This window comes from Ambystoma mexicanum, chromosome 10 (genome assembly GCF_040938575.1).
Source record: "Ambystoma mexicanum isolate Mex_15411 chromosome 10, UKY_AmexF1_1, whole genome shotgun sequence".
In the NCBI taxonomy this organism is placed as follows: Eukaryota; Metazoa; Chordata; class Amphibia; order Caudata; family Ambystomatidae; genus Ambystoma; species Ambystoma mexicanum.
The window spans coordinates 883,400,392-883,425,420 of NC_090932.1; the positions used below are offsets into that span (position 1 = coordinate 883,400,392).

General features: G+C 47.7%; 1 protein-coding gene across 28 annotated transcripts in view; it reads left to right on the top strand.

Moving 5' to 3' along the window:
* The window catches only part of DLG1 (discs large MAGUK scaffold protein 1), a 2,685,689-nt gene that overhangs the window by 2,506,093 nt on the left and 154,567 nt on the right, over positions 1–25,029 (top strand). For all 28 annotated transcript variants that reach the window (XM_069618589.1, XM_069618591.1, XM_069618601.1 and 25 more), the window contains 2 exons: positions 6,833–6,934; positions 7,339–7,511. In XM_069618589.1, coding sequence (XP_069474690.1) covers positions 6,833–6,934; positions 7,339–7,511 — 275 coding nt within the window. The remainder of the gene's footprint in view (positions 1–6,832; positions 6,935–7,338; positions 7,512–25,029) is intronic.

Genomic DNA, 25,029 nt, shown 5'->3' on the forward strand with positions numbered 1-25,029 from the left:
TTGCTGGTGTCCAGTCATAATGTCGAATACAATAATGTCGAAAGTCAAAATGTCGAAAAAAAAATGTCGAAAATAAAAATGTCGAATTACAAAAATGTCGATTTTTTTTCGATTTTTTTTTTTCGAATTAATGTTTAAATAAATAATTATATTTTATAAAACATTTTTTTAAATGGTTAAAGGTATATCCATGGTGAGTGGGGGGGATGGGGAGGAGGGGGGGGGTTGGGGTAGGGGTTTGGGATGGGGTTTTTTAATAATTAATTATTTAATTAATGTTTTATTAAATACTTTTTTAAAAAAAATTAAAGGTATATCCATGGGGGGTGTTGGGGGGGGGGGGATGGGGAGGAGTGGAGGGTTGGGGTAGGGGTTTGGGATGGAGGGTTTGGGGGGGGACCCCCCCAATAAAAAACATTAGTATGTGTGACATTTTACATAGTTATTTTAACATTGGTTTTTCGATTTTTTTTCGACATTTTATTTTCGAATTAATGACTTTTTCTATTATATGTATGTGTTTTCGACATTTTTGAATTCGACATTTTTGAATTCGACATTTTTGTAATTCGACATTATTTTTTCGATATTATGACTATAAACCGTAATTGCTATTTCGCAGGTGCCGATATAGCCCCATTCCCATTTGAGCCCCATAGGGCTCAATGGGAGTGGGGATGCCTGTAGCACCGGCACCGTTCATAACGGTGCCGGTGCTGCAGGCTTGATGTGCTCGCGGGTGCCTTTTATTCCGCCAGGGTAGACTTGGCAGAATGAAATGCACCCGCGGCACAACTCAGTTTGCCAGTACGGATACAATAGTATCAGTAAGTTTACCGGTACCGTTGTATCCGGACCGGCAAACTTGTAATGAGGCCCACTGTATATCAAATAGTAGGGCAATTTTTCGAATAGGTTGAGGCTATGCAGAAAGTGGTTCAACAGACCACTGTCTATCTAGCTCAACGATAGAGTAAATCTTGTTGCAGGTCTACATCAGAAAGACTGTCACCGTGCAACGGTGGAAAGCTGCCGGTCCGTCGGGCCAGTTAGACGTTTTGACAATTGTCTCTGTAGGTTGACTGTTGCCTTCTTCAGGACCCAGATAAATTGCTTTTGGGGGGACCTTCTGCATGGAAAGCAGCTGAAAAGGCTAGATGGGTCTTGAGGGATGTGTCTGTATGCATAATGTGGGGCACTGTTGCCACAGGTCCCATGCAGAGTAGGTGGAGATTAGACAAAGAAAATGTTGCTGAGGTGGCAGGAGATATGTGGTCTCTTCCCGTCCTATGTGGCAGTGATAGTATGCCAATTCCAGGGGTACCAGGCTGGTTGTCAAGAAAACCGCTGGCACTGCATGCGGGTAACGTAAAGGTCCTGCAGTGTGCCCACGGGCCTGCTTGGTGCAGTTTCACAGGGAAACTCATCTGAAATCATGCAAAGGGTGTCCTGTAAGGATCAAAATGGCCATTACTAAGGCTAAAGCTACATCCTCCAATACCAGAATATCCAATGCCAAATCAGGGATCAAAGAAATGTTCTCCATCTTCAGAGAGTTAGAAAACCCAGCCCCTCTGCCCCCTTCACTTCTGAAAGACGAAGCGTGGTGCAATAACATTCAGTCAGCCATGTTGAGTAAACTAGACACTCTGCATTCCAAAATCCTCACCCACCAGCAAGCCCTCTCTAACCTTGTAGCCAAAAGTCAGAGCAGCTCACCCCCCTCAGACTGCCCCGACTCGCTCTCCGGTGTTTGAATTCAAAGACGTGACCGTCTCTGAAGTCATCACACTCCTCAACTCTATTAAACCGTCCAACTGCAAAGCTGACGCTTGCCCAGCACAAATCAAGGACTGAGGACTGTGCTCCCTCCCTTGCCCCCATCATCACAGCCTTCATTAATGCCTCCTTCCAGTCAGGCCACGTCCCCACTGATCTCAAAGAAGCGTGGGTTTGTCCACTCCTTAAAAAACCCAACACTTGACCCACTTGCACCAGGGAACTACCGGCCTATCACCGCAGTCCCCTTCCTACTTAAAATACTGACAAGGCAGCCTATCTGCAAGTTCAAAAATTTCTAGAGGACAACCACCTCCTCGGTCTTCGGCAGTCAGGATTTTGGCCGCGTCACAGCACTGAAACGGCGCTCCTTGACCTAAAGAACCAGATGGGTGACCTTAGAGAGGCCGGCAAACCGGCTCTCCTGCTCCTACTCGACCTTTCCGCAGCATTTGACTTGGTTGACCACAAGACCTTGTGCCACCACCTTTCCACCGCGGCCAATTTATCGCCCAGCGCCTGTAACTGGATAACTTCCTTCCTACATGGGAGGGCCATGAAGGTCTTCTCAGAATCCTCCTGCGCCTCACCCAGCATCCTTAAATGTGGTGTACCCCAGGGTTCGTGCATTGCTCCCACCCTGTACAACCTTTTTACCAGACCTCTCTTTCAAATCCTTGATGGCCTGAGCATCTCGTATACTAACTATGCTGATGACACACAGGTACTCATCCCCCTATCAGGAGACTACGCGTCAGACTCAAACACCCTCAATTCAATCTACTCAACAATCCAATCCTGGATGGCAGATAACTGGCTATGCCTCAATACTGAGAAAAAACAACTCCTGTTCATTGGATCCCCGTTCACTTTGGGCAAACTGGACAAACAGTACAACTGCTTCGCTGTCGACCATACTCCCATCAATGTGTCGCAAACGATTAAGACCCTGGGCGTTTACTTGAACCAAACCTAACCATGGATAGACAGGTTAACGCCATTGCATCCTCCTCAGCCTACTATTCCAAACTCATCAACTCAGTTAGACCCTACCTATCACAAAAAAACTGTCTCACCATTGCCAGGGCATTAATTGGCTCGAGACTAGACTATTGCAACGCCCTCCTTGTGGGAACTTCTGGAAAAAACATAGCTAAACTTCAGATTATTCAAAATAATACCGTGAGGGCTGCTACCGGTCTCTCACGCAGAGACCACATCTCAGGACTCAGGAGGCAGGTCCACTGGCTTCCAATTAAGCAAAGAATCTTGTTCAAGACTCTAGCCCTTACTCACAAGTGCCTACACCAACTTGGACCCCCCGACCTGGATCACCAAACCCCTCTCATCCAGGCCAGCTAGAACACCCTACACAAATCTGATCACTGTCCCTAAAACTCTCAAAAAGCGTGCCGGTGGCAATAGCTTCCCCACCCAGGACGCACAAAACTGGAATGCCCTACCGCCAAACATCAGGAGCATTGACTCTCATGCAGCCTTCCGTAAGGCGATCAAAACCGTGCTCTTTGTTTGAATCAGTTGCACTAACCTGCTTCTCTTAACCGCTGCATCTGTAACCAAGCGGCCTTTTGAACACGCAGCTCTCTTATGTTTTGTACCAACACTACCATGTATAAGAATCATCATGGGCGGCTTTCATGCAACCCATAAGTAAACCTCCTTAAGCACCTCTTAGCGCCTCGATGCCCGTGGTCTGCAGTGCACTCTACAAATCTAATAAATTAAATAAATCCATTCCATGCTCGGCATCCGTCCTGTGTGCACGTTTTGATGGCATACTTGTTTTTTTCGTGGAAATGTATTTTTAACTCCTTTCTATTCCAGTTTGAATTCATGTGTCCCATCTCAGTTTGGTGTCATATGCATTTTATAACCCAAAGAAACTGGTACTGTTCTCTTGGAATGCTTGTCTTGTTCATTTTTTCACTGAGTCTCTGCTTACTTATCCTTTGATCCTTGAGGATTGGTGCTCCTCCTATATTCAGGACCATTAGCTGTTCCAAAAGAGAGCCAAGAGCTCTGTGAGAAACCAGGAATGAGACGCAGAGGACTCATGTTTGTGGTTACAAACCTTTATTCAAATAATAAAGGGGGTTGGGAAATGCCTTACTGTCCCTTCTCTAGGAGGTATTTCCCTACCTCAACCAAAAACTAAGGGTCTGTCCTGTTGTATAGAAGCAGAATTATGGCCCTTTTATGCGATATATGGGATGAGCTGGTGTAGCAGGCAGGTATTTTGTCAATCCCATCCCTGTTCGCGCCCCTGTTTCACAATCCTCAATTTAGGCTGGTGGAAGAGCCTTTAAATGCAGGGCTGTCAGAAGATGGGTGACATGGTAGAGGGCCAACAGATTAGGATGTCCCAACAATGTAAACCACTCTTTCACCTGTTGGAGGAGGAAAGGCTCAGTTGTGCACAGCTGAGACACTAGCTATCGGCTCCAGGGAACAAACATTTAGCAAGCAGGGAACTTACTCCCTTCGAAAAATATTTGATTGTCAACTCGGGAGACCACCATATGGTAGGAACATTCTATAAACTATTCTCGGACTGTGCGTGTCCCCCCGCAATGGAGTTAAATGAAACAATGGGAGAAATCTCTCTGCAATCTGATATCAATGGAACAATGGTACGAGGTCTGGCAGAGTATTTCAAAACTCATGAGGGCACTCCAGATCAGGGAGATGTGGACTAAAGTGATGGTATAATGGCACTTAATTCCTGAGAAATTGCATAGGTTTTATCCCAAAGTATCCGGGAATGTTGGCAGAGATGTGGGGAGGACGGAAGTTGGGGACATACATGGACTTGCCCAGTCCCTCCGCCCTTCTGGGGTAGTATAACCACAGCAATGAAGTGCATCTTTGGCCCCCGAATTCGTAGAGACTATGGAGAGTCAATTTTTGGATTGGGGATGTGCTGGAAACTTTACTAACAAAAGCCCAAAGAACAGCATATATGGTGCTCAGTTTAGCAGCACTGTCGCTGGTGGCCCAAAAATGGAAAAAGACTGATATTTCCTCTGAACATGAATGGATTGCTATGATTTGGCACTTTGTCTTGTTGGAATGAGTGACATATAAGCTACAGGGGGACCAGGGGAAGTTTTCTGTGGATCCGGACTTGGTATTGCACTTCCTCTGCAAAGACTACAGAGTGAACTGCTGTCCACACAGAATCTGAGTATTAAACATACAGTAGAGAACCATGTGGTGTATTATGTGTGAAATGTCTCCTTGAGAGCTGCTGTGGGAAGGGGGGTGGGTTAAATTGGGGGACGGGGGAATGGGAGCAGTTTGCTCGTGTTCCATGTTGTAGTATGGAAAACTCTAATAAAAATTAAATTTAAAACAAAGATTTCCATAACAAAAAATGGCCTGTGTCCTCTGTCCTATCCCAGCGCTCGTATACTAAAACTAGCTCTAAGGTGTTAAGGGTATTGTTTCTGGCTTGCAAAGTGCACACATTTTCAAGTTCAACAAAAGGAAGAACTCCAACAAAAAGGTTTGCCGTTAAATGGTGTTCACAGTTCCTGGGAATGGCTCCCTTCCCCAGGTTTTTTTCCAACAAAAACTTCCAAAGACTACTCCAGTTCTTTGTAGCCCAGGAGGATAACCCTCTCCTCTTGGCATTTGCAATTCACTCCAAGGGAAATTACTCCTTTCCACATGTAATGCAGTTCAAAATTCTAAGGCCATGAATCTTCCTTTGGATTTTCTTTTAGAATGTCACTAATACAACTCAAAATCCTTGGGCATTTATTGGGATTCTTTGCAAAGTTCCACTTTTTGCATTTGTGTCCCAGGCTCTGACCTGGTGTACTCCCCTGCCAGATTCCTTCACAAGTACCTTGTTCACTATTCTTCCAGGGCTTCTCACAAAAGGTTCACAGGTTTCTCAATTTGGGCTGCGGGTCTTAGACTCATGCCAGATATCAGCCTTCGCCATGCTTTTAATGCCCAACGGGTTAGTGACCCTTCTTTTAACAGTGTTACTTTTTGTCATCTCTACAGGGCTCTCAGCCCACCCCCACGGTGCGTGCCATTTGCTGTGAAGCGCCCCGGCGTCCCACTTATCCCAGCTGAGCTTGCTGTGCAGGTGCTTCGGCATCCCTTGTGAGCCTCTGTGGTTGCTGCAATTCGCCGACAGGTTGGAGAAGCATACCATCCTTTCTCCGCTCTTCGCCTGGCTTCCGAGGTCTGGGGGCAGAATTCTGCTGTCACTGCCTGTGCAACGTGAGAGCTCTCACACATGCTTCCCCTTCTCTGCAGTATCGGCAGTCCTTCAGCGTTGGGCAGCTCTCGTTCTGCTGCTCCATCATCCGCGGGTCTAGTGTGCAGCTGGGTTTTAAAGATCCCGCCACAGCGCCACTCCCAACAACTAGAGCATGTTGTTGGTTTCTGGGTTTTGCGGATCTTCATTCCTATATCCCTCTTTCTCGTCCCAGTTGTGTAGCTTGGGTCATGAACGTGTTGGGAACTATCAGTCGGATTATCTGTTTCCTTTTCTTTATAACAATATGCCATAAAGCCACGAGGAATGGAGGGGATATCCCTAAAAGGGGGATACCATGTCTCATCTGCCAACTTCCCTCCCTTTGGCCCCCCATTTTAGTGTTGCCTCTCCACATGTGATCCTCGCTCGCATAGCCACCCCCAGGGTCAGGGTCAGATTGTGACTGCTGGTCACATAAGGAGAGGTTACCTCCGGGGAAGAAGGAATAATCATCAGATTCATCACAACTCCCATTAGGATGTGTGGAAAAATTAGTAAGGGTGATATGGGAATGTGTAAAATTCATTATTGCTGGATTCTGGCTTAAGGATGTGATAAAAATGCTCTCTTGTTAGATCTGAAATGTACAAAGACCTGAGGCAAGTGCAAATTGCTTTTCTTAGCGGAATGGTTTGGTGGGCGCACACACCTTGCTGTATTCAATTATCATTTATTCTTTGAGGAATGTACAGCTGTTTGACCAATCTACCACATTCTTGTTTCAAGGAGTGTCTCTATTATTTCTCTTTCTCTCAGTGAGTTATTCACGACCAGTGATCATTTTGGGGCCAATGAAGGATAGAATAAATGATGACTTGATCTCCGAGTTCCCTGATAAGTTTGGATCGTGTGTTCCACGTGAGTATGGTTTATATACAGGGAGTAATTTAAGCTGTTTGTAATGACAATGGCAACCTATATTTGAGGGATTTCTTATCTGCTTATCTTTGTATTAATATCTGATTTTTACAATACAAAAACAATCCTGAACAATAGCCTCACCTGATTTGTGTTCACATTTGATATTGTTAGCATTTTTTGGACATGGGTGTTCTCTATTCATTGTACAGTGTGAATATTGCTTTCACCATCTTAGACTTCTTCTGTACGTGAGGATGAGCAAAGCGAGCTTATCTTTGAGAAACATCAGGATAAGAGGTTATTCTAATAATGAGTAGTGTAATTTCTTCTACAAATCTATTTGTAATTCGAATAGCATTTTGTAGTTTTGACAAAGTAAATATGCATGCTTCTCTTTGCAGACACTACAAGACCTAAACGAGATTATGAGGTAGATGGAAGAGATTACCATTTTATGGGTTCTCGGGAGCAGATGGAAAAGGATATACAGGATCACAAATTTATTGAGGCTGGGCAGTACAACAATCATCTTTATGGCACAAGTGTCCAATCTGTGCGAGAAGTAGCAGAAAAGGTAATTTCATGATACTAACAAAGGTTATATGTCTTTATATCCACATTGGCTATTTCCTTCTCAACAGCAACAATGAATCTGCAGCCGTTGCACCCGAGCAATTTATTTGACAATATACGTCCCAACTAAATTTTGGACATGTATTTAATTTTAAAAAATAGTTTAACGGCTCTCTGTGTGGGTAATGATTGTACTCTTAATATTATATACTGAATGAAAATACTAGTAACCAAAAACACCCGTCAGATATGGGACATCTTAAATTCTGGCAATTCCCGATGGTCAACTTACATATCCAACGAATTCAACAGTGCAACCTGGGTAGAGCACTTTTCTGAAGTGTACCAGTTGCCTGAAAAAGAACGTAACTCAGACTTCGTGCTTTCTGGTGCTGTCTGGGAGGTAACCATGTCGGCTATCGAAATAGAGAAAATGATCATGACTCTGAAGAATTCCCATGCCGCAGGTCCTGAAATGCTTACTAACATGTTGAAAAAACACGCCCGGCAATGGGCCATTATGATAGAAGCTTTGTTAAAAACGATTCAATTCACAAAACTAATGCCTGAATCATGGCTGGAGGCAATCGTGGTTCCAATATTCAAGCGGGGGAATCGAGCGATTCCAAACAACTATCGCCCGATAGCCTTACTCGACACTATCGGAAAAATCCTGGGCTCGTTTCTTCGTCAAAAACTTGAAGGTTGGGCCTCGCACGCAGGGATCCTGGACATCAGACAAACAGGTTTCACCAAGGGCGTAGGTGTTGAAATCAACTTACTCATACTAACTATTTTAAAGTTGGAAACTTTGCAAACAGGGAAAAAACTATTCCTTGCTTTTATTGACCTACGCCAAGCTTTTGACATGATCAACCGTGACCTGCTGTGGACAAAACTCCAAGCCTGGAATTGTCCGAAATCTATATTGGAACCCATTCAAGCCTTACATTTTGGCACATCAATTCAAGTAAGGCTCAACAACCAAGGCGACTTGTCACCAAAAATTCATACACATAGGGGTGTGAAACAAGGCTGCCCTTTGGCAGCCGAGCTTTTCAAGCTCTTTATTGCAGACATCCCAGCCTGCCTAAAACGGGTCCAGTGCTTTTCTCCAAAAATGAACACCACACCGATAAACTGCATAGCATACGCGGACGACCTCGTCTTAATTGATCGTACCCAGATAGGTCTTCAACGGCTGCTGAATAATCTCAGCGACTATCTAAAACAAAATGACCTAAACCTGAATGTCAACAAAACCAAGATAATGGCTATTGGCACAACAACATCACGGAAAGACCAAGCATTTAAATGGACCATTGAGAATAACACCCTGTCATTGGTGAAGTCCATCCGCTATCTTGGCGTCATGTTCAATAATTCCATCAACGAACACGACTGGATGCAAGATCTGATCGCACGGATGAACCAGTTCGCAATTCAAGGCGCCAAGATAAACAGAGAATTTGGAAAATTTAGTCTATCACCAGTTTTGATATTTTATGTCCAAAAGGTAATTCCAGCAATCGCCTTTGGAGCGGAGGCCGGTTGGAATTTGGCCGCTCAGAGCTGGCATAAACTTGAGGCAATATTCTGGAGGCGTGTTTTAAGACTTCCAAATTATGTATCCATCACTGCGATCCGCTATGAGTTATCGTTGAACTCTCTACACTCTGTTGTAATCTGGAAATCATTGACTGCCTGGAGGAAAATGTGCGTAGCTGCACCGTCCCCTGCTTACCAAATTCTGGCTGAGAAACATGTAGTTACTAACAACCATCTACTTCGTGCCTGGAAAACTGCCCTGGCAACCTATCTACATAGTGCTGATATATCAATCGATGATTTAATTAACTTACCACAGTTGGCAAAAATCAAATTTGACAATTGGTCGTGGATTTGCAATTTAGAACTTCGCAACAAACTGAAATCCACGCTGAAATTAGATACTACAGTTCATAAATTGAACAAACCTTGTCGATATTTAGTAAAATGTCCAAACTCGCAATATCGTGAAAAATTCTTGAAGTTTCGGCTGAACGCCATTCAATCTAAAGAAATGCTGTGGCAACGCAAAATCAAGGACACTGTTGACAACATATGCCGATTTTGCTGTACCGCCAGGGAATCGTCTTATCATTTAATAACTGCATGTGCCGGGGTGAAAACCCAACGACAATGTCATCTTGGGAAATATGCTCCTCTGGACAACGACATGGCCAATTGGTGGTGTCGGGCAATTTCTGGTCATGACATCCAACTCACATGTGCCATTTTTAACTTCTTGGACTCCATTTTCTTAAGTCATGAGGCAAAATCAATTATTAATTGATTAATGATTAATGATCCCACTAACTTAAAAAAATTCTGGGTACGTAAATGTAACCTTGGAGGCTGTATACGTCTGCAAGTACATCTAGTTACTTGATTGTAAGACGTCCCTTTGAAGAACAGTTTTGTCTTCTATGTAACAAAAGTTATGGTTGTCCAACTTTTCTTTTAGTTGTGATACCATGGCTGACGTTTCAAAAAAAAAAAATATATATTATATATGATTTTGCAAGGTGATGATCTTTCATACCCATTCTAGTCCTCCAAAATTACTACAGGACTGGAGTATTTCTATTTATATGCTGGATATGTCAACTTTAAACTCATTTTTTTACTTCTGGTCACTAATATGTCAGAATTGGCCCACTGGTTTGTAAGATTCACACTATCACACTACGATCACAACACTTAAAACATCTGAATCCATAAACAACAATTTGAAAATCACATACTCGCTCGGTCTGACAGACATGCATTGGTGTTTATATGCTGTTTTATATTCCTATGCAAGGCTTTATCGTTCCGAAAATTAATAAAACAAGTTACCATATTCTCAATGAAGATCATGAGATGACCCTGAGGTTATGCATATAGCTCAACACCTAATGTACAGGAGGATAGCTCTGCTATGCTGGCAGGGAAAAATAGCCTTAGTAGAGAAACCTAAAAACTATAATGGCATCAGTAAAGTTTAGATAACATAAATGATGAATGCTTTTGCTAACACTTTTAAACCACTGTGAATACTTCTTGTTCGTATTTCAGATCATTTTGTAGCTTTTTTCTTTAATAATGTACTTTTACGTCCAGTCCCCTTTCCTCCATACTGTATGGGCGTCCTCGCTAGGGACATGAACTGAACTTTTTTCAGCAGAAAATGTCTTTCCCCTTTAAAGTTAGTTGCGCGCCCGGGGTACATGCGCTCCCTTGACTCAGCCCTCAGGCGCCACGCCTCAGTCCTCTTTTACACTTCGACGGGAGCAGACCTCTTTCATCTAGGCTGTGATTGAGGCCCTTATTTCTTGCTCGTAATTCCACACTCTAACTTCCCCAACTTGCCCAAGGATAGTTTTCTCCCTTTTTTTCCTCTAGCTTTCTTCAAAGTCATAAGTACTCTGTCTTCCGGTGCCACGCTCCTCCCCGGCGCATGTCTACTAGGGTGGGTTTCAGAAGGTGTCCGGCCTTTGAGGGCTCCTTCCCCAAGTCGGATCCACACGAACTCTGCCTCTGCTGCCTTGGCGACAACCACGGCTGTTAAGCGTTAAGACGGATTTCTGAACTCTGAACTGGTGGGCAGGTTCAGAAGACTAGCCTAGTTTCTTGGAACAGGGTAACCTTCTGGACAAGCCAGACCAATCAAGGTAGCATTGGCGGCAGTCAAGACTAAGTCTCAGGAGGGCTCAGAGTGATCGAAAGCCAACAATGAGCACACACAGAGAAGGACACTCTAAATTACACTCTCAGATGTATATCAGAAATACATCTACATTTATTAAAGGCCTTTTGAATCAAACACAAGCAAAGATCAACCGGAGAACTTAAATTAAACCCACATTACTATAGAGCATATATACAGTTATAATGACCTAAAGGAATGGCACACAGTAACGGTCCATGACCTGTAAGGGAAAGGAGCAAGCAGTGTGAATATACTTTAGGCAGTCCTTCACTTTATCAACCCTAACTAAAAGGCAGTCCAGGCCCTAAGAAGAGTGGAGCCTTATGCTCAAATGTACTTTCGGATGCAGATGCACGCAATCGTGCGGTTAGGCAAAAACAGGGTTTCTTGCAGGGGCTGTAGCAGCTCAGGAAGGCAGGTGAGGCAGTGAAGAATAAGTTCCCACAATTCGAGGAGGGTCTCCCCTAGAGGGCAGAACAGCCTCCAAGAATTGGTAATAGCTTGGTAGCACAGGCTACCTTGATAAAGGTGAGTTACCCTCAGAGGACACTAATGCTTAAAAATGGAAGGATGCACTAGGGGCCACCGGTAAGGCTTGCAAGTACTCGCCAACCCAAGGTGCACTCCGGATCAAACTTCGCCAGTCAAGTCCACTTCAGTTGCAGCTTTAAATGCTGCAAAAGTGTGGCTCTGTGGCTTTCAGTAGCTGAGTTCCATGGATGATTCCGTGGTGGGACACTGGCGATTTCTCCTCTCCTGGTGAAGGGATCAACTCGATTTCACTGCAGCTCGTCTCAAGGCAGAGGGGGGGGGGGCACAGCAGCAGCGTGCCCACAAAGTTTGTCACCGCGGCTGGGCGACACGGTGACCGCATGTACTCTGGTTCAGGCGTACTCTCCTAATTCCAGACCTAGAGCGCCTAGGTGTACGAAACTCGGTGGGAGAATGCCTTCAACCCAGTACCTACGATCTACAAAGTCTCAAGAGTTAACTTCAAACAGCGGCGGTTCCAGAGTAAAGGTCCTGCGCAAGCTGGTCAGTTTACTGGATGGCCCAGGAACACTTCCGAAAAGGCTCACTTGCAGGTTAAGGTGGAGGTGCCGTGAATAATTGTTCCCACTATCCAAATGGGGCGAAGCGCCTTTGCAGACCTTCTAGTTCGATCAGATGCAGAGGGATCCTGGGGGACAACACCAGGCTCAGGGTGCCAAACCTTCTAGCGGGTCCTCAACTTGACTGCTTAGTTTCAGGATGCTTGGATCCTATCTTCGGTTCAGTGAGAACTCAAGAGATCGACCTGGTATGGGTGTTAGGGCCTTTCTCTTATCCAGAATCTCCTTTGCGCCAAATTAAAGAGGATCCAATGAGAGAACTGCTCACATACAACCATGCCAGACATGGACCAGTCACAGACCACGGTGGTCCGGGTCACTCTCAGCATACCAGACTCTCTGGCACCCAGGATGTGTATTGGAACTAGACAGTCCAGCCCACATCATGAAGGCGCACACACAAGGCATGCAGAAGCCTGCAAAAGCTTGGCGTTTCGTGGGTGAATGCATGACGAAATAAGGACTGACCTGGGTCTGCTCGACCTGGGGAAGGCAAAGATCCAAGATGGCCAAAGGACAGAACAAAGGACCTTTGTGAATGCCCATTTTGGGGCCAAGCCACTGTCCAAGTCCAAACGCGGTAAAAGTGATATGGACTGACATAAAGGGTTAAAAGTATGAGAAAAATAACAGCTGCCACTATCTCTGTCCAAGGCACATCTGTACTTCTACCAAAAAATCCTTTGAGGGTGTCTAGGACCTTTGGAAGCGAAAGAAAAACCCCAGCGCACTATACTGTTAGGTTCTTTGTGCACTGGTAAAAATGTTTCAAAGAACTTGCAACATTGCAAAGGACTAAGGGAAACAAAGTCTCCCAGGACTAACTGTCTTTAGGGACATGTCAGTTTCCCCATAAAAAGTGAGTGAAAACCCAGCGAGAAGGCTTTGCTCCACTGGCAAAAGCCACCAATGGTCACCCATCAGGTAACCTGGTGCACTTCATACCTGGGTACCTCAGGGCTGGGGCGCTATGTTGCGGCGAATGACATGCTGGTCACGCTGTCGGGACCCGCGCAGGAATGCGTGTCCCCTGAGTGTGAGGAACGATTCTTTGACCAATTCCTCATGTTGATGAAGTCGCCCCAAATGGGTATAATCCTGAAGGGGCTTATTAAAGAGATGCTTCCACCCATACGTGCACAGCCTTCGGCTCTGCTGCAGCTGGCCACACCAGTGGTGGCGGTGGGTTCCCCACCTCCACAGACAATATTACCCATGCAGCCAAGTGTTGAGGCTCTGTCCCTACCCCACATGCCACCCCAGGCTACGGTGGCACCGCCAATGCCGCCTGCGGATCCAGTGGACTCCCAGCTCATCACAGATAAAGCGGACACGAACGAAGAGGAGGATCTGGATACCTCGTCCTCAGCCTGGGCCTTCCATGATCGGCTGGCGGGCTTGGCAGAGTACCTAGGCATCCCTCAACCTCAGAAGGCGCAGCCACAGGGGGGATTCGGGGGGTCCTGGAGGAGGTCCCAACGGTCAGATCATCCACTAGATCAGACATTGCGCTCCTAAAGGACTTGGAAGCCCTGGCAAAAAAAGGCTGGGCCTAGCCACACAACACAGCCCACCAACAAAAGGCTGGACGCAAAAAGTACAGGCAGGTGGAAGGGGATACTCTCCTCTTATCGGTGCACCCTCAGTTCCATTCCTCAGTGCTAGTGGCGGCTTCCATGTATGCCAAACCCCCAGTATCCACATCGTCCTCGACATCTGGCTTTCCCATGAGTTCATCCTACCTCTCCCGCCGGACCCACCCTTCTCTCCTCCTCTCCCCCAAATTGCTACACCAGCTCTGCTTGCGTAGATCCGTTCACTGGTATTAAGTGCGGCAGTGGAAGAGGTCCCACTCTCTGAGAGGCTTAGGGTTTTACTCTTGGATGTTCGTGATACAGAAGAACCAGACAGGCCTGCAAGTGGTTCTCAATCTATCCTTCATAAACCTAGTCCTACAAAAGTTCTAGATGGTTACTCCAGCGCTGATTGCGGAGTCTCTGTGCGAGGGAGACTGGATGCGTTCCCTGGACTTGAAGGATGCATACCTACACGTCCCTATATGGCAATCCTTCCTTCGGTTTCGAGAAATGAGCTGCGTTTTCTGTACAGTGTACTTCCATTCAGGTTCATTTCAGCCCCTCTGATTTTCACAAGGCTAATGAATGCAGTGGCGGCCTTGTTCGGGTTGGAGGGCCATCATGTATACCCATACCTCGATGATTGGTTGGTCAGAGCAGATTCCCCAGCGGTGGTCTGGAATACAGCCTCCAGGCTTCTGGATATCCTTTTCGAAGCGGGGTTCTCCATCAACCACAAAAGGTCTCGGCTGCAGCCTACCCAAACCTTCATCTTCCTGGGTCTGTTCTGGTTTAGCAGGGAGCAGAGGATCTTCCCCACCGTGGAAAAGATGGCTGCTATGAAGACGGCCACTGGACACTTTCTCAGCAAATCGGTAACCTCGGCCTGGTGGTACCAACATATGTTTGGTATTATTGCAGCATGCCTGCTGGTGGTTCTGCATACAAGGCTCAAAATGCGGAGGATGCAGTTGCACCCATCAGCCTCCTGGAACCAGGAGACAGGGTCCCAATCGGCATCAGTCTCCCCCCCAGCGGAGCTCCACCAAGACTTGATTTGGTGGAGGCAGGACAACAATCTTATGGTGGGCAGACCCTTCAGGCAGCATCTGACTGATGGTACTATAAAAACAGACCACTCCCTGGAAGGGTGGGGAGCCAAGCTGGGTGACCACAGTGTTCACAGCCTGTGGACAAGGGAGAACCAGAAGAATCGCATCAATTTCCTTTAACTGAAAGTCATACAGTTGGCTCTCAGGGCCTTCCAACCAAAAATCAAGAATGAATCAATTTGTGTTCAGCTCCACTTGCATGCACTACATCAACAAACCAGGGGACACCAGATTGCCTCCCCTGTGCAGGCTCACAAATGAGATATGGGAAATGGGTGATGGCCCACAATGTATGGCTTTCTGCAATCCACCTTCCAGGAGATTCCAACTTTGAGGCAGACAGACTCCGCAGACTGGTAGTCGACAACTAAGAGCGGCAGTTGAGCGAACAAGTCCTGTCCTGCTGGAAATATTCAGGATATGGGGCCAGCCTTAGATAGACCTGTTGCCAAAGAGCAGACCCATTGATATCAACAGTTTGCCTCATGGCTGGGCCACGGCACAGGCTCACTTGGGGATGCCTTACATCTTCAATGCAGCAGTATGTGGGCTTGCGCAATTCCACCGACTCCACTAATCCACAGAGTCATCTGCAAGATCAGTGAATAGTCAACCTTGTGCCTAATCTTGATAGCTCTGCAGTGGCCGGCCAGACCATGGTTTTCGGAATGTCATACGGTTCTCGCTGCTGAGCCCTGTGCCTCTCCCAGTACGGGGGACGCTGCTCTTCTCTCAGCAGTGGGTGGGGGGTGGCATGGTTCACCCCTACCCAGAGAGATTAGCCCTAGCAGCCTGATCCTCCACATTTAACCCTGCAGCACCTTTACCTATCTCAGGACAACCTGAAGATAATTCAGTAGGCAAGAAGTGACTCCACCAGGAACCAATGCAGGAGGAAATGGACCAGGATTTGCTTCTGGGCCAAGGAAAAAGGCATAGACCCACTGGTGTGCACACTTGATCAGGTGCTATCGTTCTTGGCACACCTCTGAGTCAGTGTGTCAGGTTGACAAATGCCATACCTTCCTAGCTGCCATAGGTGCATACAAAAATTCAGACAACTGATCATTCTCCACTTCCAACCTTGTGGTCAAAAGGCATCTTGCAGTGCTGACGAGGTTGTACCCCCCCCCCCTATCAAAGGCCCACACACCTTCTCTGGGACCTCAACTTGGTTCTGGGAACCATGACGCATAAACCTTTCGAGCCCATGGCATCTGTCGACATCACATTGGTCACGATCAAGACAGCGCTCCAAGTGGGCCTTAGCTCAGCATGTAGGGTTAGCGAAGTTCAAGACCTTGTGGCCTTGGAACCCTATAGCCCGTTCCATCGCGACAAGGTGGTGCTCCGCACTCCTACTTCGGTTCTCCCAAAGGTGGTACCTTTGTTCCATCTCAACGAGTAGATAGTCCTACCAACTTTCTTTCCTAACCCAAAGGACCAGGCAGAAAAGCTATTACATTGCCTAGATGTCAGACGAGCCCTCAAATTCCACCTCGACTTCTGCAAGTCTGATGAGTTATTCATCACCTTAGGTGGGTCAAGGCCAGGCAGTCAAGCATCAATGGCCACGATAGCCAGGTGGATGGTCGTAGCCATTCAGGAGGCCTACAAAGCTCAGCAAATCGAGGTGCCAGCAAATCCTCAGGCTCATGCAGTCGGGGCCAAGGAAACAGGAGTGCCTTCTAGAGGCATGTGCCATAGCAAACAATCAGCAAGGCAGCTACCTGGGCTACCTCCCATCAGCATTCTGCAAGCACTATTGTCGAGATGGCAGTGCAAGATCGGACGCAGCCTTCGGGCAAGCGGTCCTGAGGAACCGGTTCTCTTAAAGTCCCCTTTCCTCCATAAGGCCCACCATCCTTCCTCTTTTATAAGCAACTGTTAGGCAGTTTAATCTAGCCGACCTGTCAAAGGGGACTGAGGTGTGGTGCCAGAGGGCAGAGTCAAGGGACTAAATTTAAAGGGGAACGACATTTTTTCTGGTAAAAAAGATTCCCTTCCATAGCAAGGGACGCCCATACAGTATGGAGGAAAGAGGATGGGGCATAGGAGTACGTTTCACAATAGTTCAGATCTTTCTTGCTGACGTTATTTCAAAAAGAAAGGTTCTTCAATATGTTTCTGCTTACCCCAAATCACTTGAGAACAAACCTGTGTCTGTTGGACCCCCTGCAGTCTTCCGGGAGACATGACCTTTTTCACCAGAAAAAAAATCTTCTTCCCCTTTTAATTTAGAGGCGCGCTGGGGCACAGCCCTGGGAGCATGCTCTTCCCTGACTCCGCCCACCGGCGCCACTCCCCAGTCCTCTTTTCTGCGTCGATGGGAACGGACCGCTTTCACCAGCCCTCCTGGGTTAGGCCTCTGTCCTCCGGCACCATGCTCCGCCCCGGCACATGTCTTCGTCAGCAGGCTTCAGCAGGTATCCAGCCTGCGAGGGGCTCAACCCCACCTCCGACCCCATGCTCTCTGCCTTGGCTCTGATCACGGCTGAGAGGGCTATACCGTGTGCAACACACTATCATCTCGAGCTTTGAAGAACAGGCTAGCTCGGTTCAGGGAGCTCTTCGGAAGGTCACCTCCAGAGGACTTCGTCAAGCACAAATCCAGGCACAAGGTTGGGGCACTTTTTTCATATGCACCCCGCAAAGGCGACTCCTTTCCTTGGAAGCGCACCAGCGGGAGGGACCTTTCAGGGTCTTGTACCAGGGCGGGTACTGAGGCTGCTACAGCTACCAGGCCGAGGGGTCAGGAGACCCTACCGGTGATGTCACAGAGGGACCGCAAAGTTCTTTTACCGGGTCTAGGCCCGAGGGACTACGCCCTACTACCGCACAAATGTCTGAGGGGGGCGCCTGTACGCAGCACTACCGGCGACACAGCCGAGGGCAATCCGCCTACCAGTCCTCATCCTGAGTTGCCGGGCAGGCCTCAACCTCCACTGCCAAGAGTCTTGGAAGAGGCCGGGCCCAGGGCGGCGAGCACCATGACACAGGCATGTGGCGCGCAGCCAGACAAAATGGCCTTTGGGCCAGAGAAGACGACGCCTCGCCCGACACATCCCCCTTTGGTGAACAGGTAGGGAAACGAGTTTCCAGGTGGGACCGGTCTCCTTCATCGTCGCAGGGCAGATGCACCCAGCAGACAGTAATGCAGAAAGCGCCCAAGTCTCAGCCCATGCTTCCAAGCGCTCCACCGGCCTGTGAAGACCGTTTTTTTGAAAAGTTCATGACCCTCATGAGTTCTCCGCAAATGGGCATCATCCTCAGGGATGTGATCAGGGACATGCACGTGGCAGTTCTGCCACCAGTGCCCCCGGCCACTCCGCCCATGGTTCCAGCGACCCCGCCCATAGTGCAGCCCCAGTTGCCCTTGCCAGTTCCCACCACGCAGTTTACCACACCTCCAACGGTCTTGGCGGCCTCGCAGCCTCCGCTACAGCTGCCGGCCCCTGTCAGTATGCCACGCCCACCGGCACCCAGAACTCCTCCAGCTGCACCAGATCAGCAGGACAAATTCGTGGACACAGACGAGGAGGGGGGCCCAGACATATCATCGTCGGCTAAGACCTTCCATGAGCGGCTGCCGGACTTGCTGAATATTTGGGCCTTCCTCAGCCAGAGGTTGAACAACCGGAGGCAGGGGTCCTAGCAGAGATCCTCACTCTACGCCCCTCGGCTAGAACGAGGATCCCGATGCAAGAAGACGTAGTGGCACTAGCCAAGAAGGGCTTGCTAATACACCACTCGGCGCAGCCTAGCAACAGACGCCTCAACGCCAAGTTCAGGCAGATGGAGGGGGATCCACTCTTCTGCCAGCACATCCTCAGCCACGCTCCTCGGTGATCGCTGCAGCTTCGCTTTACTCCAAGGCACAATAGTCTTCGACTACATCAGCCTCTGCACTCGTGGGTAAGGAGGAGAAGATCCTGGAAGCGTATGGGAAGAAGATTTATTGCAACGCTTCACTTCATCTTCGTCAGTCTAATGCAGACGCTATGCTTGCCCCTGTGAACCTGAGGCTTTGGCGCGAAATCGCTGGCTTCGCCCCAGGAACATCCGGTACAGAGCCAGGCACGCTTCAAGATTGTAGTACAGGATATTATGGAGTCCACAGTGGCTCACATCGACACCTCAGGCTGTGCTATTTGCATCGCTACAGGCATGAGGACGGCCTGACTACGGGCGACCAAGTTCAACCCGGATGTCCAGGAACGCATACTGGATCTTCCTTTTGAGGGTGGCGACCTGTTTCTTTCCACCACCAATGAGGAACTGGACAAGAAGAAAAACAGTTCACAGACCGCACAATCATTGTCCATTTTCACGAAGACCACCCCTAAAACCTATAGCCAGATGCAGCTGTCAGACAAGGGTCGGTCCTTTGGTGGTTTACGGGGCTTCCAGGAACGAACGTTCAGGCAACCAGACAGGTCTCAGAGCCAACACCGGCGCAAACACAAAGCTGCGCACAAGGGCTTTTTTCAGTCCCCCCCTCCTCCGCTGCAGCCTCAAATGGAAAAAAGGCATGACACACCCATCCGGGCCCACGTGTCTCTGGTGGGGGGCTTGCCCTTCACTCCCCATATTGGTGCACAAGGTTCACGGACCCCTGGATCCTCTCTGTAGTGTCCACAGACTACCGCCTACTGATCCCTCCTTCTCCTTTCTCCTCCCCTCCGCTCCCACAGTTTGGGACTGCAGCTCTGTTGGCGGAAAGTTGATCGCTCGTAGAGAGTCAGGCAGTGGAAGAGGTCCCAGCCTCCAAGCGAGGTCTGGGCTTCTACTCATGGATTTTTGCCATACACACGAAGAACCAGGCAAGCCTGAGAGTTGTTGGACCTTTCCTCCTTGAACCTTTCCCTAACTCTTCAAAAGTTCAAGATGGTTAACCCAGCGCTTATAGCAGAGACACGATGCATGGGAGACTGGATGTGTTCCCTGGATCTGAAGGATGCGTACTAGCACGTCCCGATCTGGCAACCCCATTGGTCTTTTCTAAGATTCAGGATCATGGGGCTTTCATTTCCAATACAAGGTACTACCTTTTTGCCTCAATTCAGCCCCATGGGTATTTACGAGACTAATGAACGCAGTGGCAGCCCTCCTCAGGGCCCAAGGTCACCACGTCTGTCCATACCTAGACGACTGGCTGGTCAGTGCAGGGTCTCCAGAGGCAGTACAGCACATCTCTGCTGCCCTCGTGTATACTCTACAGGAGTTGGGATTTTCCATCAATCACAAAAAAGTCACAGCTGGAGCTTGCACAGAATCTTAACATTCCTGGGCCTCATCTGGGAACCAAGCTCCAAGAGTTTTTTTCCCTCGCAGGACTAAATCAAAGTTATCAAGAGAGAGCCACTGGGCACTTTCTCAGCAGAGCAGTGACCTCGGCATGGTGGTATCAACACCTCCTGGTCATCATGGCAGCTTGTCTCCTGGCAGTGCCATACACAAGGCTCAAAGTGAGGTGCTTGCAGTTGCACTTCGCAGCCTCCTGGAGTCAGGAGAGGGGTTCCCAGGCGCAGCTGGTCAGCATCCCTTTTCATCTCCACCAGGACCTAGTCTGGTGGAACACAGAGTACAACTTGCGGATAGGCAGGCCCTACCGGCAACTAGCACAGCAGGTTACCATCACTACGGACTCGCCCCTAGAGTGCTGGGGAGCTACCCTGGACAGTGACAGCGTCCATGAGGTTTGGTCCCATCTGGAGCAGGAGGCTCACATTAACTGGCTCGAGTTGATGGCCATCTGGCTCGCTCTCAAGGCTTTCCCCCGTATGATCAGTAGCAAGGCGATCCTCATTCAAACGGACAGCTCCACCAGCATGTATTATATCAACAAGCAGGGGGGCACCAGGTCTCCTCCCCTCGGCATTCTAGCAGTCAGCATTTGGGAGTAGGCACTGGCGAACAACTTACACTTGACGGTGATCCACCTCCCGGGGGAGTCAAACCTGGTGGCGGACAGGCTCAGCAGCTTGGTTCCAGACGACTTCAAATGGCAATTGAACAATCATGTCCTTCAGGGGATCTTTGACAGATGGGGTCATCCGCAGGTGGATTTCTCTGCCAACTGGTACAACAAGAGGTGCCCTCAGTTTGCATCCTGGCAGGGACAGGGCCGAGGCTCGCTGGGCGATGTTACAGATACAGTGGAATGCATATGCCTTCCCTCCCACTCCCCTGGTATACAGGGTGATCTTCAAGATAAGGGAGTCCCGGCACCTCAGTATCATTGTGATTAGCTTTTTGGTGGCTGGCGAGGCCATGGTTCTCAGAGCTGCTCAGCCTTTCGGACCAGCCACCGATGCACCTTCTGATGGGCCCAGCTCATCCACCCCGCCCCGCAGAAGTTAGCCATCACTGCGTGGTTCCTGAACAGGTCACACTAAATCATCTCTGTCTGTCGCAGGCTAACCTAGACATCATACAGGGCGCTAGGAGCGAGGCTACTAGGAGCCTGTACAAGAGCAAGTGGACTAGGTTTTGCCACTGGGTGGAATCAAAGGAGGTTGATCCTCTTACTTGCACGTTGGACGATGTGCTATCTCTCTCAGCACACCTTGCACGCTCTGCATCTATCTGGTGACCATCAGAGCCTACCGAAACTCGGAGGAGGACGTTTTCTCATCCTCCAACCCGGTGGTTAGAGGACACCTGGCGGGCCGCACCAGGCTCTACCCGCCTATCAAGAAGCCACACCCTGTGTGCAACATCAACTTGGTGTTGGACGCCTTGGCGCATAAACCATTTGAGCCAATGGCGTCCGCGGACATCATGCTAGTCACCATTAAGATAGCCCTCTTGGCGGGTCTTGCGTCTGCACGGAGGGTCAGCAAAATCCAAGCTCTGGTGGCTTCAAAGCCTTGCACTACCTTTCATAAGGACAAGGTGGTGCTTAGAACGCCTCCCAGGTTCTTGCCTAAAGTAGTCTCTTCGTTTCACCTAAATGAGCAGATAGTCGTACCTACTTTCTTTGCGTGCCCTAATGACGATACTCAGAGGGTCCTGCACTGTCTAGCTGTTAGGCGCGCTCTAAAATTCTACCTGGACAGAACCTAGAGCTTTCGCAAATCTGAGGCTTTTTTTGTCACCTTGGGGGGGTCAAAGCCAGGATTACAGACTTCTAAGGGCTCCATAGCAAGATGGATGGTTTCGGCCTTCAAGGGGCAGCACAAACCGCTCCCAGCAAACATGCATGCCCACGCTATCAAAGCCAAGGCCGCGGCAGTCGCGGTCCAGAGGCCCGTTCCATGGCAGGTCATCAGCAGGGCGGACACATGGGCCACCCCTTTGGCAAGCATTACTGTTGGGATGCCGGCACCAGGTCTCACGCGGCATTCGGGCAGGCAGTATTAAGGAACATGTTTTCTTAAGGATGGTCACCTCTCCACCCTGGGGCTACATTCAGTTGTAATTGCCCATACAGTATGGACGAAAGGGGACAGGACGTAGGAGTCATTATAAGTTACTCAACGTAGTGACTAACGTACTCCTAGTCCATAGTCCCCTTTCCTCCATACGTCCCACCATCCTCCCCCCTAATAAAACTGGTGTCATTAGGCAATGGTAATATTGTTGGTGCGTGAATGGGGACAGAGGAGTGGCGCCGGTGGGCGGAGTCAGGGAAGTGCATGCTCCCAGGGCTGCGCCGCTGAACGCCTCTAAGCTTAACGGGGAAGATGATTTTTTCCCGTGAAAAAGGTTCAGTCACTCGTCCCTAGCGAGGGATGCCAATACAGTATGGAGGAAAGGGGACTATGGGCTAGGAGTACATTGGTCACTACGGTGAGCAATTTATAATTTATGAACTATTGAGAACACTGAAGTGTTGGCTCAGGCATAAATCTAGCCCAGAGACTGTGTCCTGGTCTCAACCTTTTTGATTGTTTTTCTAAAGTGGTAGGGCCAGTTGGCACTTAGGATTCTGATGGAAAGCTTTTTTCTTTGACTTTGACGAGCACCCTTAGTTTAGTTTTGATGGCTAGTCAAATTCCCCTTATGGAAATGGGCAATTTAGGTGTTTTCTTTTTTATTTGAATAAAACCATGTTTAGTTTGTTTGTGCACGCTCCCATGCCAGTTATGTGTAATAGTGCACACTGGTAGGTGAAAATGTCAACTAGTTTTAACTTGATGTTATTTTGAGTAAAAAAAAGTGAAGTCCCTTGTTTATAGTCAAGCATCATAACCTTTGATTGGGAGGCATTGACCATCAGGTCCCTGGACCCCATAAAATCAGTACATTTGTTGATCAAAGCCTACAATGCCCTAGGTGTTCTGGAAATTAGAATGGCATGGTCAACATAGCTCCCTGCCGACATGGGAACTGCACTAATGATTGGTACGTCAGCGAGCATGGCCTTCAGCTCAGATTCTAAAGCACTAGTAGAGGTTAAACAGCAGGATTGCCATAAGGCACCCCTGCTTTACACCCCTATCTATATTAAATTCATCTTCACAATTGCCCTCTGGTCCGTACCGCACTGAGACCCGGGTGTCATGGTGTAGAGGGTCCAGTAAAGATAGAGGATTTGAGGGTATCTGAAGTTCAAGGACCCTCCAAAACCTTGCCCTATTCACTATATCAAAGACAGGAAAGATCCAGGAATGACAGATAAATGGGAGATTTATATGGATTCAGGTATTTGCCAACCAGTAGGTACAGATTAATAGATTGCTCTCTTTCAGCGCAAACACCTCCCTGTGATTCTGCCAATAGCACATATTTACTTGATCTATCGCACAACAATCTTCCAAAAAGCTTGCTGACTGTATCCAATAATGAGATTGGGCGATCTGAATCTGATGCTAAAAGGTTCCCCTTTTTGTGTATTGGAACAAATACGAGCACTTCTCCATCTCCCAGGGAGTCTGCATGTAGCCCAAATTGCATTAAAAATATTAATTATAAAAGGAGACCAGATACTGTTTAACTTAAAAAGATCAGCTGGGATAATAACCGGACTTGCGCTGTTATGAGCCGCCTGAATTTTAATAGCATTGGTTACTTCCTTCAATTTAAATTCTGCCCAAGAACCCTGCTTAATTACTGTCAAGTAGTTTGTATGTTTGGGAGCATACTCAGAATCTGTGCCTGTGGCAGTATACATTTTCAGATAAGTGTATCCAGATAGAGCGACAAAAATTAGATTCCGGTAGTTTATGGGGCAAGTTAACCAAGACCCGGGATACTAATTTCCAGAAGTTGCAAGAATTATTTCTTCTAGACATTTTTTCTATTTCTTCAGTCTTCACTACTGCTCATTACTTTATTGCGGCCATATATGCGTTTTCATAGGCAAATCTAATTGCTTAAACTACATCTGAATTATACCAACATTTTCTAAGGGCTGTTTTACTGATTTACATTCCCGCATGACCCATCCTGTGCTTGAGTGTACCATATTCTTTTTTATTCTTCAAAAAAGGTACTCTTAAATGCTGACTAGCAATGTCAGTACATTTCTCAAAATGTGTTATGATCAGGCAATAGATACTGCTCTCCTCTAATCAAAATATTATTTCAGATGGTGTCTTTTACTTTATTTTGAGTAACGACTCCTGGTATCGTTTTGCCCATTTTAACATTCTTCCAATATTAGATGTGCTATTCACAGTTACTCCAAGAGGATTTTGATCCCTCAAACTAAGTTTATGGTCCCATAAAACATTAAGCAACAAGTACTGTGATCGCCTTCTAACCTAGCAATAACCTCGAATGATCAGAACTGAAACCAGTCACAAATTCTTTGTATGAAATTAACTATTGTAAATCGAAAAAACAGGAATTCCTGAATGTCAAGTTTTCTGGTATGTCAGGGGTCACTAAGCCATTCACTCAGAAATGTGTGAAATCTCATTTATATATTGTCCACATGTGTCTCCTGCATGATGGCAACCAATATCTCAGCTTCAATATCTTGTGCCTCTTTAAAGAAGTTAGTAGGGGGCCCACTGTCCAATTTAATATGAAAATC